The sequence below is a fragment of the Aquila chrysaetos genome, chromosome 2, assembly GCF_900496995.4.
Source record: "Aquila chrysaetos chrysaetos chromosome 2, bAquChr1.4, whole genome shotgun sequence".
NCBI lineage: Eukaryota > Metazoa > Chordata > Aves > Accipitriformes > Accipitridae > Aquila > Aquila chrysaetos.
Window position 1 is genome coordinate 56661525 of NC_044005.1, and position 20516 is coordinate 56682040.

The 20516-nt window shown below is 35.7% G+C and overlaps 1 protein-coding gene across 3 annotated transcripts in view; it reads right to left on the reverse strand.

Annotated features, from left to right (window-relative positions):
- Positions 1-20516, reverse strand: part of LOC115338651 (zinc finger and BTB domain-containing protein 24-like) — an 84649-nt gene that overhangs the window by 38476 nt on the left and 25657 nt on the right. For 2 of the 3 annotated variants that reach the window (XM_030007370.1, XM_030007372.2), the window contains exons 14-20: positions 18453-18586; positions 17630-17786; positions 13564-13675; positions 13063-13133; positions 7216-7317; positions 1515-1721; positions 443-561 (exon numbers count right to left, since the gene is read on the reverse strand). In XM_030007370.1, coding sequence (XP_029863230.1) covers positions 443-561; positions 1515-1721; positions 7216-7317; positions 13063-13133; positions 13564-13675; positions 17630-17786; positions 18453-18586 — 902 coding nt within the window. The remainder of the gene's footprint in view (positions 1-442; positions 562-1514; positions 1722-7215; positions 7318-13062; positions 13134-13563; positions 13676-17629; positions 17787-18452; positions 18587-20516) is intronic. The other variant, XM_030007371.1, reaches the window with a different exon arrangement.

Genomic DNA, 20516 nt, shown 5'->3' on the forward strand with positions numbered 1-20516 from the left:
TAAAAGAAAGGTGAAGCTACGCTTTTAATTTCATTAAAGTGGATGTTTGAAAATTATCAATAGCTGAGATGAAACAGAGGATTGCACATCAGGACTCTGCATCTTCTGATGTTTACACGATTGCTTACAGAATCATTTGCTGACAAATCAAAGTTCACATTTGTTTCTTTAATAAAACCCCTCTTTGCAATCTGGTAAAACAAGGTACATTCATTCTCTATTAGCATGGGGTATTTACGCTTCTCGCTGGAGTAAAACTACTGTCAGCTAGAACATAGGAATACAGCAAAAGTGGTCTTGAAGCATATGCTGATATTTATTCTGTAAGAAGGCTAAAACTGGATCATACAAAATCGGCTGCAAAATCTGACTTCTCTGGGGTTATGTTCAAACTGAAAATAAATGAGTTAAAAGCATAAATAGACAAAGCGAGCATGCTTACCTCTTCATTTTCATTTTCCTCTTCTTCAACTTCTTCATCTTCCCCTTCAGCAGCCAGATCTTCTGCTTCCTCATCTAAGTCTTCAGCAGATAATTCCCAACCATGATATTTAAAAGGCTCTGAAAAGATTAATTATTTTTTTTCTGTTTCAGTATTTTTCATTTGGCCATGCCAGAATGTATTCTCTTTGTCCATAAAAGTAAGCACATATGTGAAAGCAAATCATGCCAACTGTATGTTGCATTTCTCCTACTTATAAAACAAAATGTTCTCCCCAGATGTAGGAATTAATATATTGCTTCCTCCAAAAATGGAAATTCTACTGGTTGCTTTTTGGTTGGAGTAAATTAGTATTTTCAGTGGGAACTTGTAATACAAAACTATTATACAAACACATGCAGATAGTGCCATTACTGTTTGCAACAGGTTTTTTCCTGTTGTTCATTGGGGGAGATCATCAGTCAAATTTTATTTGATTGTAAAGCTAGCACAATAGATGTTTTGATTAATAAAACACTTGCATTGTAGTAATGATAGGAAAAATGTAGTATTAATATTTTTATCCAGTACTCAAAATTGTTAGAGATTTGAGCACACAAGTGAAGAAAGATAATTTGCCAAAAAAATATCAATACTGTAAAAATCTAGTCTTGAAACACAATCTATGCAGGTGGTTAGATTAGATTATTACACACCCTGAAAGTCTCCTTGACTTCAATGAATATTGTACATTAGTGAACCTTTGATATCTGTACATGTCTCAAACCACTATCCTGACATGAACAGATAGAGCAAGTAACTTTGGAAATGCGCTGTTAGGGAGCTATTATGTACATATTTGTATAGCCATATATAATTTTTTTCAAATATATACATTCCCCACTCTTCCTATGTCTTATAGGCTGCTAGAGTGCTTTTCAGCTCACCCACAGAACACAGCATGTCCTTTTTCCACTTCATGTGAGTAATACAGAGCTAAGTATAACCTACCCCCCCAATATATTCATCATACAAGCTCTCCAAAATCCCTCTTGGTAAGTTAAGTGTAAATCACATAAACTGTATTACTTACTTTCCATAACCAGCACAGTCTGATTAAGCAGACTTTCTGGAGTTTGCTCAGCAATCTCTAAAACAACAACCTGAACTAGAGATGACTGCTTGATTTCTGACTCCACGGTTTGCCAGTCATGCATGAAAAGGTCAATCTTCCTTTTAATTATTTCCATTTCTGGTATATCTGGAAAATCATCCTCTGCAAACTCAGGTAGTATGATTTCTGAAAAACAAATAGTGTATAGAAGGCTATGCTCCTCTAAAATATTTTGCATTTAAAAATCATCATTATGCTTTAGGATTATTTTTATTTTCCTCAAATATTATATTCCTCAAATAGATATTGTTAGGCCCTGAAAGTCCTGAGACAAAGTTCTATCTCAGCTAGAAGAAGATACAGAGGTGCCTAGATGAAACCATCACCTTGTCCTTACTAAATCACGAACAGTCTCTGGCAGCAGCAATGTGGTATTGTCACTGCTATTCCCATTCCCTGCACTCATGTAATTTTCAACCCGGATTTTCTTCTTTTTCTTATCATTTTTCTTTTGTGTTCTGTTTAATAAGTCTGATATCAGTGCCTTCAGCTAACAGACAGAAAAGCAGTTGAGAGCAATGACTTAAATGGTGTGATACTACTGTAAGTTTGATGGGACTTACAGTGTATGCTGTGTTTGTCTCTTGCCAGAAATGAAACTGCAAGAAAGAGCTTGAACAGCGGATGGAGTGATTTTCTACTTTGCTATAATTTTCCCCTCCTCTTGTTGTTTCTGTCTTGTTTTGAGTTTGAAAGAGCAGGAACAGATTTTGACACAAGCAACAACAGGTTCAGTCTATTCCAATGAGCTTTTACCTATTTTTACAAAAAAGGACCATTACTACTATTTTTCCTTATATAACTTCCTAAACATAAAAAGGACAGGTATTACTAAAAATGAAAGCCTTACATAATGCCTTGTATGTTAAAAGCTTTGACGATTTTCTTGAAAATACAAAACCCCAAAACATTAAAAAAACAGTGTTTTATGGTTACTCCCTGGCATTAAGCAGGCCAATGCTCACTGAAATTGCAGCATTGTAACATTCGAGTTTGCCCCAGCCTGAAAAATCCAAACAATTTTTCTGGCTCATGAAGAGTTAGATTGCTCTGTTACAATTTTCTTCTTTAAGAAAACTAGTATTTCCTCTAAGAACTGAATACCTCTGAGTCTTCTCTTGTGGATTGTTGAAGAAATCCACAAATGCCACATTTAATTTTCCAAAATAGAGCCAGATCAAAAAACCCTATTACCAAGTACATTGTAGCTGGATTTCAGTGATTAGGTACTGGTAACATTTGGCAGGAAACAAGACTAAACATAATGGTCAGAGTAGAGATGCTGCCTAACTTTCGTCTAACATGCTACCAACTAACGCATCGCCTGGAAGTGTCAATAACAGGTGGGATATGTGAGCGCCTGCAGGACAAGGAACACGTCTAACAAATTTTTCTGACTTGGATGGCTAAGCTACCTATGAAGCGATTATATCAAAGGTCAGTGCCACTACTGTCTTCTAGAAGAAAGCAAGCCAGTGCCCTGCCTCCAGTGAGTTAATTGCCAAAGAGGTAGTTAGGGACTCCTGTTCTTTTGTCATTGGCCAAATTTAAAAAGATGCAGGGTTTCAAATACATGCCTCCTCTTGCCCTTCCTTCATGGCTCACTAAGGCTGGCCCCTTGCTAGTTTGCTACTTGTTGTGCCTATTTCTACAACCCTTAATTCCATATATGAAGCCAGGCACTTAAAAGTTAGTATGGTGGTTTGGGGCACTGCAGTGTCTACATCTCCTTATGGGGCTGGGTCTTAATGTGTAGTCCTCTAGAAATATAGGAAATTTCTAGATACTTAGGTGCTTTTGAGAATTCTATTCTTCCACTTATGAGGCTGAAACTTTTATTCTCTCAATACCCCCATTTACCTCTACTCTACATATGATAAACTGAAATTTGAAATAAATCAGGCCCTCTATGGCAATTCACACGCTGGCTCAGGGCCCCGAGGGCACCCCCAGGCCCGGCTGGGCTGTCCCTGCCCAGGCCCGGGACCCCACGTCAGCCCCGGGGGCTGTCAGCCCGCGCCCCAGCCATGCTGCAGCAGGGCCAGTCTCCAGCTCCCCATGCGCGGCCGTGGGCTCTGCCAAGCTGGGCCCACCCGCGGGCCGACATCCCAGCTCGGCCTCGGCTCGTCCCTGTCCCCGGGGAGGTGCCCAGCGCCCAGGGCCAGAGCTGCCCAGCTCCTGACGGCCGTGTTGCCGCACTGTGCTGCCAGCTCCCTGTTCCTTTGGGAGCAGTTGGCCCTCGCGGTGTCCTGACACGCTGTCCCCAAGATGAACTGCTAAACTTTATTTTAATTGAGCCACTTCTAAATAATAGCTTAACGAATAAGCATTTCAGCAAGTATTTCTGTGATCTTTTATAACAAAGAATACTTAATGCATTTCCCCTCTTTTCTTTACAGCTTTGAACAACACAACTGTTAGATTGACACCTCAGTGGCTAACCTTCCCTCTGTTTGAATGATTATTAGTCCAAACATAAACCAAAACTGCAAAAGGGCATATCATTAAGCAGAAACACCTTGCAGATTTCAAATAGTCTGATCCTGAACTGGAAATCAATTTTTTTCTTGAAAATGTTTATAAACATTTGCATTTTACTAAATTACACATTCATTCTATATGGGTCATTCCATTAGTTATCCCCTGCAATGACATTTCTGTCTCTTGCCATGATTCTAAATAGGAACATGAAAATACCTTCCTTTTTATGTACGTTAAAAGATGTTGTGTAAATGGTACAATTAATTATGTTGCATTATGCAGTGATGTTTTCCAAATGAGATGGAGATGTAGCCAGGTAAAACCTGCTTCAATCTGGGCAGCTCTAATGCATTATGTAATGATGATTCCATTAGGAACACATATTTTAAGAAAATAAGCAAAGGATACATTAATAACTAGGTTACACTAACTGCTTTTTGCACGTGTTATCCCTGGCACATTGACACTGTAGAAATCACATGTGCTGCCTTGTGTACCACAGTCCTATTCAGAGCAATAAAGTATAGAAGATGGTAATGCGTGCTGTCTGGATCTAGCCTTCATCAGAGAGTCTTTTTTAGTCCTGCTCTTTAAAAAACATTCTGTTCTGAGTAGGTCATGAAACTTTGGAAATATATAGGCTATCTAGAATAATGGATTTAAATAAATACTTGACATCATCTGAGACAGAATATTGAACATGGTAACAAATCCACTCAATAGAGTGCTTCCCATATGAACCTTAACCTCAGAAACACTTACAATTCATGTTATACCTCTCTTGATAGGCTGTATTTAGCAAATGCTGGACCAGCATGTGTTCCAGCTTTGATCCTCTACTCTAGGCACATAATTCCATCAGATTACCTCTATCTGAGATTTTTTTTGCTTAAGGAAACTTATCCAGCAGCAATTATTGCATACTTATGGAGCTTTTAAATAGATTACACAGGCCTAAGTGAACTGCAGAAACTTTCCCCTGCTAAGTGGGGAGAAGTAACAAAAGAAGAAAGGATTACATTTGTAGGGAAGAGGGACAACCCAAAAACTGGAAAACCCAAACATTATTTGGTTTTGGTTTAGGTATTTGAACCTTAGCATAACAAAAATGTTGCCTCCCTGGCATTTGGTTTGTTTCAAACTGGGCCTCAGGGACCAAAAATACTGAAAATACTTTAAAGTAAGGCAGTTGTACCATTGCCATTAAATATAAGTTATAATAATTCTGCTTGCAGAGGTGATGTACAGTAAGAAGATATTTTTAAAGAAATAAGAAACATGGTCAAGAAAAATACTTGAAATGACAGTAATGGTTTAAAAATAAATGGATCTAAAAGAGCAAACAAGTTTCCTTCAGAGGAGGTGGTGGTCTATCCAACAGTGCTGTTCTTAATTTCTTTTCCTTATCACAGAGGTGATAGGAAACAATCCTCCCCAGCCCTAAATCTGGAGCTTTCACAGGGAATGCCTATATGGCAATCTCTCATATTCTTTTGCTCTGTGCCTCCTTTGCCTTTACTGAGCATAGTTACCATAGAGACACACAATCCTCAAAGGCCTTCTGCCCCCACGCTCTCTAAGTGAGTTGCTGGGGAAGGAAAGGCTTTAATAGCTTTTTTCCAGTGTTCTGCTAGTATTAGATATGACTTGTCCTGGCCTCAGTCCATATTCAGCAACAAAAAGATGAAAAAATCCTTCTTTCCTTCCCTCTCAAACCCTGCCAAAGCTGAGACAGAGACACCAGAAACCAGCATGTCTTCTTCATTAGAGTTTAACTATCAAAATAAACAGAAAGGCAAAATGTAGGATAATAGTGACACTTCCATTCCTTGGAACTGATATGTATTTCATTATGAACGTATTTTCATTTGTCTTTTTGAAACATGTTGTTTGCTTATACAGACTTTTCATTACTTACTTATAAATATATGCTGCCAAATAATTTTCAGCATGTTACAGTGAAATGTACTTAGTAGGCAAACTTATATTGTGTGTACTGATTTATGGTTTTTGGGAAAAAAACCCAGCTTTGTTTACAGATTGAGTTGATTCTTTCCAATGCATAAAAATGTGGGTATTTAGCAAGTTGCTATTTAAAATAAGATGTTTTATGTTGGATTTATTTCTCTTTTGCACTTCAACATATTCTAAAAATTCTAGTAGATAAAAGCTAAAATGTATATTTTAAAAACTAAAGCAGACTGTCTCCATTAAAGATGAGTTGCCTGCAAAATGCTTTTTGAGAAAAGGCTACTATAGGATTTTGTATATCTTTTCATTGGCTTATGGTTCTATGGAGTTCCCTGTGCTGCCGAATTTTACCTTATACCAAAAAGAAGAAAACATGACTCCGTGTGAAATCTAGCAAGCTATTAATAGGACAATGGATGACTAAGGAAAATACAGGACATATTTTGATCATTCACATCCAAAGTTAAAATTCATCCATTCCCATTTTTCCCAAGATCCCTTGCCACAGGGAATGGTCTAGTAATTTCTGATTAATGTGGGTATAACATTAATTTTAAAAACGGTCTGTAGAACCAGGGTTTGTTAAAATCACATGTAGGTGTTTGTGAATACTGCAATTTGATTATTTGCTGGGGTTTTTTTCCCCATTTTTTCCTGGTATTTTCTTCTTTCTACCTTTTTTTTGGGCGGGGGGGGGTGTCACAATCCATGAGAGTGACTTTCTAAAGTTTTTTTCCCTCTGATTTCCCTCCCTTATCACTTCATCCTGTAGAGAGTGCTCACGGATTTCTGAATACAAGAGCTTATCTCAACCTGGAATTTCAGCAATGCTCACCTTATTTGATATTTCCATAGATCTCTGTACACATTTATTAATTTGGTATTTAGGCAGTAGAGGCATTAGTGCGATTTTGTTGGTTTTCCAAGTGCAAATACCTTGTGCATTATTTTTAACAGGAAATGACAACATGCCTTTAATTGCATTTGTAAGTGTTTAATTAACTTGAACCTGACTATTCCATTATAAACTTCTTTAAAAGAAAAAAGTTAAGGTAAGGAATGATATTTACAGCCAATTTTCAAATATAGTAAAAGCTTGCAGAAAAGGAAGGCATACAATTCTTAATACTAGCCAAGTAAGAGAGATTATATGTGCTACAAGGCCAACCTGTAGGTTTAGATTCTTCCTTATAACCTGCAGAGTCAGTGGACTGTTTCTGGGGCATTTGTTCAGTTTCAGGTGGGAGCTGCTCATCATTGTCTTCAAATTCTGTTGGCACAAATGAAATCATTAGTAACTTTAACCAAGCCATTGAGGGGTGATGAAGGCACTATAGAAATAAAGATATTTTTGGATCACACTGCAAAACTTTTATTTGATCACCTGCAAAAAAGGAGTTTAATTACTCTAATGATCAGGTATTACACACTGACCAAAACATTTTAAGATCAGCTACCTGATCTATGGGGAAAGGCAGACCATCTGTCAGATGCCACATGACTGTCAATAAAGTGGAGAAGTACTTTATTTAATTCAGTGCTTTTATGTAAGAATATTTTTCATTATAATCTATATGTTCTGTGCTCAAACTATGCTCAAAAACAAGATCTTGCAAAAGAGCGCACTTTGTGTTCTACAGAACAGCTCCTATTGGGCAGAAGTGCTTCTGACCTGAAGAAGGGCTTGTGCACCTGAGGGCTGGTGTAATTTTTCCAACTGCATCCGTTGGTCAATAAAGAATATTACTTTTTCCTACAAGCCTTTTTTTTGCTTATGCCCTTAGACCACTGTTAGAGTGATAAAACATCACTAGTACGTCTCAAGTTATGATTACCCAAACCTCAAATCATATTAAACAAGAATGTATTTTAAAATCTGAAATTACAGCATTTGTTTTCAGGTACATCTCTTTTTTGGCAAAGAAACCACAAACATCATGAAAAACAGGTTGGAAGCATTGAATTTCTGATTTATGCAGAATCAGGAAACTTTATCTCGTAAACAAGCATCTTCTTATATGGTTAGCAGACAAAAACCCACAAACTTTAGCATGTGTCAAATTGAGAAAATTCTTCACTTATTCTAGTTCTTCATTTCCTTTCGATATATACAGGAATGCAGTCAAGCAAAATGAGTTTTGATGCTCTGTAATAAATAAATCAAGAGTCCATAATATACACAGAGAGGAAAAAGACATGCAGAAAAATATGTGCAAAATGGAAGACACTTTGTTAAGGCTGTCAACATGCAAATTCTCACATGCATACATAACTTAATCACAGACAGTCCTAGAGACTTCAATGGAAACAGCTGTGGCATAGAAGCTAATCATGTCTAAATTTTTACAGTGTGTCTAAACACTTAAGAGATTTCATTTACAAGACTGGTGCTGGATAAGGTCAAGGAAGACAGATGGACAGACATTAAACAAAGTAAATTAAGAAGATGTCCTTTTTCTTGTAGATATTCAGAAAGTGACAAGAGCTTTCAGAGATGCTGATAGCTCTAATCATAGCTTTTGTTCTTTTTTTCTGAGAAGGAATGCATAGCTGTACTAAACCAATACCCCTTAGCCTTTATTTCTCTGAATGAGAGACAAAAGAATTTAAGAACTGAAGGTACTTGGGATCTAATTGAGAAAGTTGTTCATAACCTTTCTGTTTCAAATTTTGAAATTTCTCTGCCTAAAATGCTGTGATTACAGGTGTTAAAATGTAATTATCATATCTGGCTTATGAAGGAGGGCAGAAAATGGCTTTGAAGATCACGCAACTTTGCTCAAAGACTGAACAAACTGTGAGGTTAATATCACTACAGCTTGCTTTGAAGTTTGTGGTACAAGTAATTTGCTATCCCTTGACTTCAGAATAATAAACTGTCCTTGTTCAAACTCTCTCACTGAAAAGCCTCCAGTTAGAGGTAGAAAAAAACCAAATCAGGATGCAAGCCAGCCAAGAAAAACAAAGTTTTTATTGGTTATATTTATCTCCAAATATATTTAGAGGCTGTAGGACTAAGCACACACCAACTGCCTGCTAAATGTTATAATTACAGTTGATTCCAAAAAGCATTTCTCTTCAAAGACTAAAGAGGAAATGTCCTAACATGCACAGGTTTAATTATTATTATATTTATTTTTTGTTGCTGTTTAAAATATCTTACTGAGTTTAACACAATGATAAAAATGATAAAGCAAGAACATAAAATAAAAGCTGAAGAGATGGATTCAACCCTCCACCATCTGTAATATGAGGAAGGGTGTGTTGGTATCAATATTAAAGAGTTCATAACAAATATTGATATTGACAGCTGTGAAGGATAGTCACAGGAGGCAATGGCTGGAATTATCAGCTCCAGCTACCCATTTATTTCTTGCAAGAGCTTCTGCCCAAATAGCAAGAGTAGCAGAAGAGACATCAGTGAAGATGGGGTTGTACTAACACACCACCCTGAGCTACTGAGGCATAGGCATACATATGCTCCAGTTGAGTTTGCTGTAAGAAGGGGGTAATCTGTGGCAGAAAAGCAGGGCTGACAAATAAAGTACAGAAAGTAAAAGTCTTAAACCATGACAACTGTTTACTTTGGTGGATAAGACTAATTGTATGGGATATTTTATTGCTGAAACGTGACATGCCAAGTTTTACTTCAGGAAGATTGGAATGAACTCACAGATCTACCTGAAGCTGTATAACTCTTCTACAATGCCTGAAATATATTCTCATGAATTCATATAGCTGTCTCCTAGTATAAATAAATCCATACTCATGCAAAGCTGCTGCAAAAATGCTTAAATACAGTAAGAAATTCCTCAAAATAATTTAAGCTTAGAATAATTGTGTCAAGGGACATGAAAAAAGATGTGGGGCTATAATTTTCAGCTAGACACTACAAGCAAGAGTTACCACATAAATTGTTTTGTGTACCTTCAACAGACATTTTCAGCACTGAACCTAGCTTCCTAACCCACTTAAATACATTTGTTAAATTGACCCAAATTCTCCTTCTCCATTTACTTTCACTCTCATTAAGACATGTGTAAGTACCTTGCTCATTACTGGAAACATTTTTTCCTTTTAAACACAAAAAATACAATAAATTTGAATATGTTCAGTCCTGAAGCAATCCCAGTTACTTCAATGTCCCACTGAGGTTACAAAAATTGCAATTATTGAAATGCACCTTTATTTATATAGAATAGAATAGAATAGATGATTTCAGTTGGAAGGGACCTACAACAATCATCTAGTCCAACTGCCTGACCACTTCAGGGCTGACCAAAAGTTAAAGCATGTTATTAAGGGCATTATCCAAATGCCTCTTAAACACTGACAGACATGGGGCATCGACCACCTGTCTAGGAAGCCTGTTCCAGTGTTTGACCACCCTCTTGGAAAAGAAATGCTTCCTAATGTCCAGTCTAAACCTCCCCTGGTGCAGCTTTGAACCATTCCCACGTGATATGATATATGAGACATCAAAAGAGCACAATTAGGGCTCTAGAGTATTTTTCTGAGCTTTCATTTTTATACCATAACTTCTATATTAAAAAATCCCAAACTGTGAACATATCATTCATTTATATTTTTGTAAAGACATGTCACATGGGAGAAAAGCTGCAGTCAATGTGCTGATGGCACTACATGTGAAATAAAACAGATGTCAGCCTAAGAGCAGCATGACTGAAGTGTTTTGGTGAGTCAGTATTTGATTACTGAAATCAAACGTAGGCGTAGGAAAACATGATTTTCTCTGAACAAGGACTTACCACGTGTTATGAGCACAAGTGTGTGTATGACATTATTACTTCTATCATTAATAATTGTTGTTTTGATGTACTCAGATCAAAATGAGTTAGATATTCAAAACTAAGATGAACTTTGTTGTATGAGACAGAGGTAATAGAGTATCTGTGTAGAACCCTTTCTATTTAATACTTCAGAAGTCATTCACTTTGGAGAAGAGCTATGTGTTTTATTAGAAACTAAAAAGAGTTATAATGTAGAAATTTTTTAAAGTTTATATGTCATTTAAAGAACCCTACAAAGCTAGAGTATTTTTTTCAGACAGTAGGTGAAGTGTTACCTAATTAAAAATTAAAAACATGTTATCATATTCAGTCTATCTTATACAAGCTTTACGACTTGGGCCTTGTTACATATATGTAAAATAAACGCCAGACTGGATAACGAAAGAAAGTGTATGTGAGACACATTGACAATAGAGAACTTAAGCTTGGCCATAATATTTTTCTACAGAAAGCAGTATGTTATGTTTGAAAGGAAGACAGTAATGGCAGTCCACAGCTGAGAGGAAAAAAAAAAAAAAAAAAAAAAAGTGGGCATTCATGCACTTCAATTTTTAATTTCAGCTCCAGGCATTAGGTGATAATTTAGGCTATGATGGAGAAACCTTGAGATCCCATAGCAGGGGAAGAAAATACTCTAAAGTCCCCAACCTAGTTCTTAATGTAGAGACAGATACTCGTGCATGGTACTTCATCTTGACAGCAGATCCAAATCAGACAGCAACATTCTTCTAAGAAAGTAGGCAGTGATTAAAGAAGGCAAAAAGGAAAGTACAACCCTGCAACTTTTTTGACTGTTGAGGTTCAAAAACATTGAAACTAACTGGAATTAATTCTAAACCTCGACCCAACTAACAGAATTGTCTGAGTTGCAAAAATCCAGCCTATTTGTGACAGCTGGCCTGCCCCCAAAATCTCACTCCTCACAGATTATTCACTCCTGCCCAGGACAATTATATTTTAATTCCTGGAAACAAAGTATAGCACAATTCTGGTATAAAATAGGATCTTTACAGGAAGTAAAGAGTGGCTAAACAAAAAATAATGTGGTTTTGTCAATACAGAAAGAAGCAACATAAGAAAGTCTTTACTCAAAATGTTTTATTAATATTGTTATTAGAGGGGAAACTTCATGTAATACACATAATTCCATTATTTTTTATGTTGTTAGGTTATGTTATTAAAGGCTAATGTCCATAAGCACAAAGAAGAGGAGGAACAATGACAGGTGGGGGAACCCCAATAACCTAATCAGAACAAACATAACCTTGACTTGGCTCCCCTCAGGGTCATTAAAAAAGGATGATGAAGGCATTGTCTGGGTGTGAGATCTATTGAGATGAGTCAACCAGAGACGCTCTCCCTGGCTGAGGGGGGATTTCTGCCTACAGGGTATGAGATTCATTAGGGGATGCCAGGAAAAGCAGTTTGGGATTGTGACAGATTTATAATATTATAAGGCATTTCTGAGAAGGACCAGAGGCAAGGAGAAGGGGGGATCAAAGTGGATTGAGGAGGAACTAGCATGGATAAAAGAGTAAGAAGAGGATGAAAGGGGAAATGGGAATACATGCTCAGACTCATTACTGCATGGTCCTGGGGACATGGAGCTGCCGCAGCCTCACATCTGCTGGGTGACATGGATTCAGTAATTCATAATGTATGTTGCTACCAGATTCAGCAATTCTTAATGCATGTTAAGAGAGCCACTCCTGAAATAATTTCCATTCCCCTTTAATTGCTTCAGGTTGAGCTTCTTGAAGGAAGAACAGAAAATCAGACAGTTTTGCGATTTTCTTACTAGCTGTTGGCTAAAGTTCTAACAATGTTTTCTAACTTGTGAGGGGATACAGATTTTTTGATGAGTAGGAAGTTTCAATACAGTTAATAACCCACTTAGAAAAGTTACTAGAGGAGACAGAGAGTCCTGTCCTTCAGATTTATTGAAAACCGTAACTGTGCTGGCTGATTTAATACATGTCCCTATTCTGTAACATCCATAAAGAATGACACATAGAAATGAGTGCCTGAATCAGTGAAGGAACGAAAGATAGTAATATAAAGTCATTTTTCTAGATGCTGAATGTAAAAATAAATAAATAAAATAAAATAAAATAAAATAAAACTTGTAAAATCTGCATAAAAACCAAATTGCTAAACAATTTGAAACACATAATTAGATAAAACAGAAGTCAAATGATACACACTTTCACCTTTCTCCTCAGCAGCCTCTAGAGATTGGTCTTCCTCTGATGTCAGTATTTCTTGCATTTCTTTTCTGTAAGTAAAAGATTATTCATCTTAAGACTTATATAAATGCTACTGGAGAAAGTTGCAGATATATTAAATGTAAAGTAAAGATGTGGAAATATACTGTTGGGAATTGAAATATAATTTGAGTTGTACGAAATAAAAATCATATATATTTTATCATCTAAAATGTTATTGTCTCATTGAATCAAAAAGCTGGACTAATGAAAAGCTAATGAAAATGCATTTAGCAAGAGAATCTTCTGCCATCATATTTACTGATCTAAATGAGATATTCCACAAAGTTAACACATATTGGCTTACTTCCTACACATCACAACTAGTCTTAGTGTACTGTTTTAGTACATTTGTGTTGATAAATGCACCGATACCTTTAACACAAAGGCTAGAATTTTCTTGTGCTCATTTTATATGTTCAGATATTTGGAATATTTTACCTTGCTTCTTCATCTTCTTTCTTTTCTAAGGCTTCATCTGTTAGTCTTTTCAAAATCTTAGAATTAATTTCATCCCTATTTGCTAAGTATGTCCTGCGTAGTACACAGGCTCCTGCAGTACAAGTACACAACAGTAACGAGTTTTATGCATCTGTATAAAATCAAAGTTGAGTTAAGAAAATTATTTAATAAATGATAGACAACTTTCTTACTTCTTTTTAAAGCCATATATACCACTGAAATGTTATTATACTGTTGCTTTCTAAGGTTTTAGAGCTTTGCTTTCAATTTCAAGCACCTAATAAACTGAGTCTGGGCTTTGGGAAGGTTATGATGAAGACTATAAGGGGAGACAGCACTGAAAGTATTTGTCTTATATTTCCGTATATCCTGCATTACTCTGGCATTTATTTTGTTTGTATGTGTACAAGGAAAATTATGAAGAAACAAATGAAAAAGATTCAAATAAAAATATAAAGAACGTACATACCTTTAGTACTACAGCTGGTTGACAGAAATAAAGAATATGCCGTTCCTACTAGGAACTCTACTGACTTATTTACTTTGGCAAATAGATTTATGTTATGTGGCTGCGTAGCTGAAATCCATTTCCATTAGTGGAGTTATGCCAGTTTAGACTAGTTCAGCGAATAGCTTAGAAAGTAATGAGTCAGAATGCTGTGAAAATGTGAACTCCACAACTACATTATTATTTAAGCAACAGAAATTAGTGGAAATCAAATAAAGAGTTAACACAATTGCTCAAATGAAAAAAAAAAAAAGAATAAGATGAAACAAAATAGCTGAATTCAAGGAAACATATCCATAAGCAAAAAGCTACACTTTTAGCCAAAACCTATAGCAGTCATTACCATCTAGTCTCTTTCACCTCACTTTACTCATACTTGTTCCTCCCATATCTCACGTGATCACTATGATCAACTAACACAAAATGTATTTTTATCTAAATTTGAACTGTGAGAAACATGTTACTTAGCTGTTAGGAACATTGGTGTTGATCTGAAGCAGATGATAATTTTGTGTGAATGGTTTGTATTTTAAACCAATACTTTCTATTAAATTTATTTTTGAAAAAGGGAGGTTGACTGAAGGGAATTTTTAAAAAATGTAGTTTGTAAACTCATCTTTACATAATTCTGTCTCAGTATTCTGCAAAAAAGTTGTGAGAGCTTTCAGTGGCTTTGCCTGGTGGCCCAGGCACGCACTTTCCCACATTTGTGTTTTCTCACAGTATTATGAGAAGCAGCAATGCCAAAGAGCATTAATTTACTTCATTATTCAGAGTCCAAATGACATTGAACTGAAGTGAAGCAGCTTTAATTACAGGATTATCATATGCAGAACATCCAGAAGAATCACAATTACTATACTATAACTAACCATTCTTTCTTCTTGGGTACCAACACATGTGTTTCTCACTCAAAGTATTCATTATTGTTTCATCTGATGAAGGATTTCAGTATTACTTGATCAAATTGAGCAAGTGACCTATAAGCCTTTAGAATAATGAATATTAAATTAGCAAAGTTCTAAGTGGCTAAGCTGAGAATAGCTGCTACTGGTATTAACCAGAAATAAGCTAGCTTGCTAATGGAGCAGGTTTGTAAGTAGCTCAGCTGATTCTGGTTGAAAGAACAATGTTCTTCCAATGTCCTGTTTTAATGCAACTGGAAGTCTGTTAAGAAAATCTCTATGCTACTATTATATTTCACTTCGATTTGTTATGATAGGCTACAAATAGTATGACTTGTATTCAGTTTGCACATGACTTGTTTCAAGCCAAGACAGTAAAAATATATGCTTTATCATTTAAAGTATGTTAATTCATTTCCTCCCACCAGTGAATGAAACTTTGAAGAAAAATAAGTTGTCATTGATTCATATGAAAGCCTGATACAGCTCCAGGGATAAAATTAGGGTATAGACTCATTATCATCTCAAATACATTAAAAATGGGAATCGTGTATTTATCTTCCAAGACTGAAATCTACTTATACATAGGGCCAAATGGGTTGTAATTAAGAAAGCAGTCTTTTTTGCTGTGTGTTATAAGGACTATAACAGTGTTAGTTCAAACAGAGGCACCATCAGGGTTGTGAGCACAAAATTTAAGTTTCATGAAGGACCTCTCTAAGTTCTAGGAAAGACTTACGCTTATACTTTAAAGAATCTGCCATCTATCAGACTAGAGAAACAGAAGGTGATTGCATGGAAGAGATGGCTACCAAGAGTATAAAATAGATTGTTCAGATTAGAACAAGTAATTGAGAGCTAGGTTTTGAGAGCTAGTGGGAATGGCAGAAAGGTGTACATTGCAGGAAGGAAGCACATAATTTGAAAGCCCCAGAGACGTCTTAATTTGAAAGCCTCTGCTATAGAGGCTTCCTTTCCCAAAAGAAAAAAAATGGGGCAGTTACTATTGACCAGTTTTCAACATGGTTTCCATGAAGAATTATCTATTCCCAAAGTGTCTGATCTAGAATAAAGCCTTTCAGGGACAATGAGACAACATTTTCTTTTATCCAATTAATTCACTAATTTGTTAAATTCTGAGAAGTGAAGAGAAAGTTAATGTAATTCTGAAAGCATCTCTCCCACCTCAGTCCTTTCCCTGCAGAAAAGGCTAGAGCTTGACTACTGTTGTTATTTAGTACACTGTATTAACAGTACATTACTGCATGCCAACTACACGAATAAGGTGCTTTTTGTGGTTGTAAGAAAGGACAATGCAGTGTGTCCCAGAAATCAGGTTCATGAACATTTCAATATGCTTGAAATGTCTGGGAAGCAAAGATGAGGCATGGAAATGCAATTTGTCCTTAAGTTCTTTCTGTAAGTATCTGAGATGAGGTCTTCTTGAGTCATAGGAACAGTAAATACAATTTTCCAACAAACACTGGATCTAGAACTTTCTCATAGAAATGTTCAGTCTGTATTTATTCTGTATACAGGCTCCAGCCACACTGGAAGACTTTTAGTTAAGATGTTTAAGGTGTTACAAAATTTTACAAAGCTATGTGACTCAGTAGTTTAGGTACCATAGCTGAGTTGTGAGGATGATTAGCTGACCAGAGGACATGCTTCTGAAAAGCTTTTTTTTTTAATGAGATATCTGTTCTGAGTAAACTGTGTAACCTTGATTTGCTCGGGTTGATTTTTATATTCAGGGACAACGGTTTGAAAAGGTCTCTGGATTGAATCTAATATCAGGCAGTTACTGAGCTTTCTTGAACTAAGTGTGAATAGACCTATCATTCTTTTCTTGAAGGGAAGTTTCTACTACTGAAAGGCCTTTTATTAAAGGACTGAGTTGAACAGGTAATGACCAAACATTGCCACAGGGCAATGAAACTTGTGGTGTGGTATGAATCAAGCAGGCATAATCCATTAAGACATGATTTGGCAGGCAAAACTTTCAACAGTGTACAAATCTGTTCAGTTTTTCATGCCAGGTACCAACCTTCCTTCCTGCTTGAAACAATATGGTAAAAATCCCTTCCTCTGAATTCATGGGTACTAAGCTATTGTATCAGTCTGTATAAGAAGTTGCTCAACTTTTTTTGACCCCAGGATGGGGAACAGGATACACCTGCATATAGGTATTTCTCCCCTCCTTTTCTCTCAAGCAGAGAAAGTTCACATCTATAACCTGATTTTGCAAGTGAGGAAACCAGTGCACAGGCAGGGAAATTTGACTGAGAGCCACATTGCAATCTGGTGGCCAGCCAGACATGGAATACAAAAGTCTGAAACTGCAAGAGTCCAGTGGTATTTACTGCTGATTGTAAATAGGATTATAAATAGGAGGAATTTCCTTTACTGGAATACTAAAGCATTCCTGTTTTCAATTCTGTGTAATTCCCTTAATCCAAATTGTAAGAAATTTGGGGTACCCTTGTTGATTCACTGGATTCTTCCTTCTCTAGACCCCTGAAAATTTATAAATGGGACATAACTACTAGTTTTTCTTATAAGTGTGTTTTATATACAGATAGCAACACAGAAAAATAAAAATATTAAGTGTCATTAGTGTGCATTTACTAACCATCTTTTTCTGTATCCTTCAGACAGACAACAGTGTCAGGTAGGAGTCCTTTTTCTGACAAAGCTGACCAGTGATCTACTGACAGAGGGTAGTTATCCGCTACCCATCCTCCTTTTTCTGGAGCACCAGGAAACCTGTCTTTGTTCTTCTTCATAAGCTGTTATGAAATGTCAGGTTCAGTAACATAAAAAGACTAAGATAGTCTGTGAATTGTTAAAAAAGACTGCACAATAAAAATTATTTGCTAAATCTTATGATTTTTCCCTATTGTCATTTCAGGTCAATAAAAAGTAAGACATTTGTAACTTTATATGACTGAATGAAATAAAAACATTTTAAATAAAAGGAGATTAATGTGCCAGTGATTTTTAAGGTTACCTATAAAGAATTTAGATTCCAGTTGCAAACATTTTAACACAAATTTAAAACAATTCGAGATTCTTGGATAAACCTTATATATAATTCTTTTCAAACACTTTTATCTGGTGTTGAGCTCTTTAATAGTCACTAAGAGTATAAGAATAGGGGAAGCATACAGTGATACTTCCCTCAGATAATTCTCCCAGCCTTTAACAATGTGTAGCCCAGGTACTTTGCAAGACAGAAATAATTTGTATATATACATATAGTCGTCCTCAATAGATTTGTCTTTCATGATCTTGCTCAGTCTCTCCTCAATCCTACGTAAGCTTTCAGACTATGTGATATAAACTAAACTGATCTTTCAAATGGAAAAATTAATAACATATATTGATAATGTATAAACTGTTACAGGTTGCTCTTAGAAAAAAAGTGCTTTGCTATATAGTACTTGTAGTTTTACCTCTGCAATAGCTCTCTCCAATACTTCAGCATATATTTCAGGTGACAGTGTAACTTCAGAGACTGATGCACTTTTTATGGCTTCTTCTACCATTGCTTGAACTTCTGGGTGGTCAGCAGTTATCTCTGATATTCCTGAAAATATAGGGTGTTTTAAAGCACTTCACAAAATTCTGAAATACTTATTTTCTTTGGCTAGGAATAACTGCTAGTCAATTAAATCCAGCCACTTCATAATTACAGTGCAGCAGTCATTTTAAGCAATATTACACAATCATACTGAGAAAGAATCAAATACCAGTTCTTCTGAATGCAGTTCTAGAGGGTATTTCATAAAGATAAGGTTTAAGATCTTGGCTTGCTCTCTCATTACAAAAAAACCCCTTTTAACTGTACAGTATTTTCTACCACTAAGTGAAATATTGTTTCAATATGAATGGAATGATGTTTGTGTACTAGAACAATCAGGCACCTGCAGCAGCTGAGATTTGATTTCTCTATGATTCCTAAATCAAAAGGTTGACCAGATTAATTTAAAAATCAATTCAAATCATAGATCAAGACAGTATATTGTCAAGAATCAAGAAGCCTGCATTCCCTATGATGCAAAAAACGTTCATATTGGATCCATATTTTGTTACTAATTGCTGACACAATGGACTGTAATTGTTTAAAACATTTTTTAAGGAACACTCAGAGTTAGCTCACAGTTTACATACTAATTTGATAAAATTTGGTGAAGAACTGTTTTAAGCAACTGCAATATCTACTATGTGAAGAGTATAATTTGGAAAAAATGTCATATTTACTTTCTGTAATTATGCCAAGAGTTTTCACTGATTGTGTTGATACTTTTTACATGCACGAATTTACCCATTATCAGGTTATTTTTGCCAAGTTACAAGCTCCCTGGGAAAACGACAATATCTTACTGTTTCCATTCTGCAAAAAACCTCAACCCAACCCAATCCCAAACCCAAACAGACTTTACAGTTATCATAGCTAAAGATATTATATTCTACTTCTCCAGTTCAAGAAATAGATCTTTCTTTAGTGCTCTCTTCAATGTCTTTTGCTGGTATAGAATGTCATAAATTAAAGGAAGAATATAATTGAAGGAACAAATGTTTTTCTTTAACAAGACAACGAAAATTGTAAAACTACCTCACAATCCACATGTATTTAATTTCCATTTTAGATCCTTATAAATATATTTCATTAATGTCCATTAATTGAATCTACCTAATAATCTATCTTCCTTGGTTGAGATAAAATATCAGTCTGTTCTGTATGAAAAAAATACTACTATTTTTAAACCATGTCAGGCTTACAAACCTATTTCATTTGTTTAAGGATATTTCAACAGGTTAATTAAAACTTAGCATACTTTTTAAGTTTCTCATATTCAAGTGGCAAAAACCCCTACTCCTGAATTCAGATCCTCTCTTCACTTATTTTTTTGTTTGTGTGTGAATTAACATCTATTCTCCTTATCTATTAAAAAATTCTGAAACAATCTTATGCTATAAAAAGATAAGTAAGTGAAAATACCAAACTTTTAATCAAAATACATGCTTAGCTCCTACAAAGGTCGGTAGGAGTTTTTTCCCCTGTACACTACTGTAGTATTAATGGGTTAATATCTTTCAATGACAAAATTAACCATTTCATTTTAGATTTCTCAAAACAACAGTATCAGCAACAAGGAGAAAATTTTAAATAGTCCTACAAGTGTAAATGAGGGAGAAAAAAAGGTTATCTTTCACTTTTTAATTTGCAAGACACACTGAAGGCATGGAATGACATGCTTAAAATAGCTAAGATTTACTTTTTACTTTTTTGGATGATGGCAGATTTTATAGTAGTCCCCTCTTCCAAGTTTATTCCCTCTCTGGTGTTAGTGGGTTCTTCAGAATCATCTCCTTCTTTGACACTACTATGTTCTTGCAAGACTCCTATAGTTTTGAAATTGTATTATATTCACAGGAACCTAGATCAGTAGAAAACCCTTTTATACAAGTACTTCACCACAAAATCCATCTGACTAAACCAGCTACACGTCAGC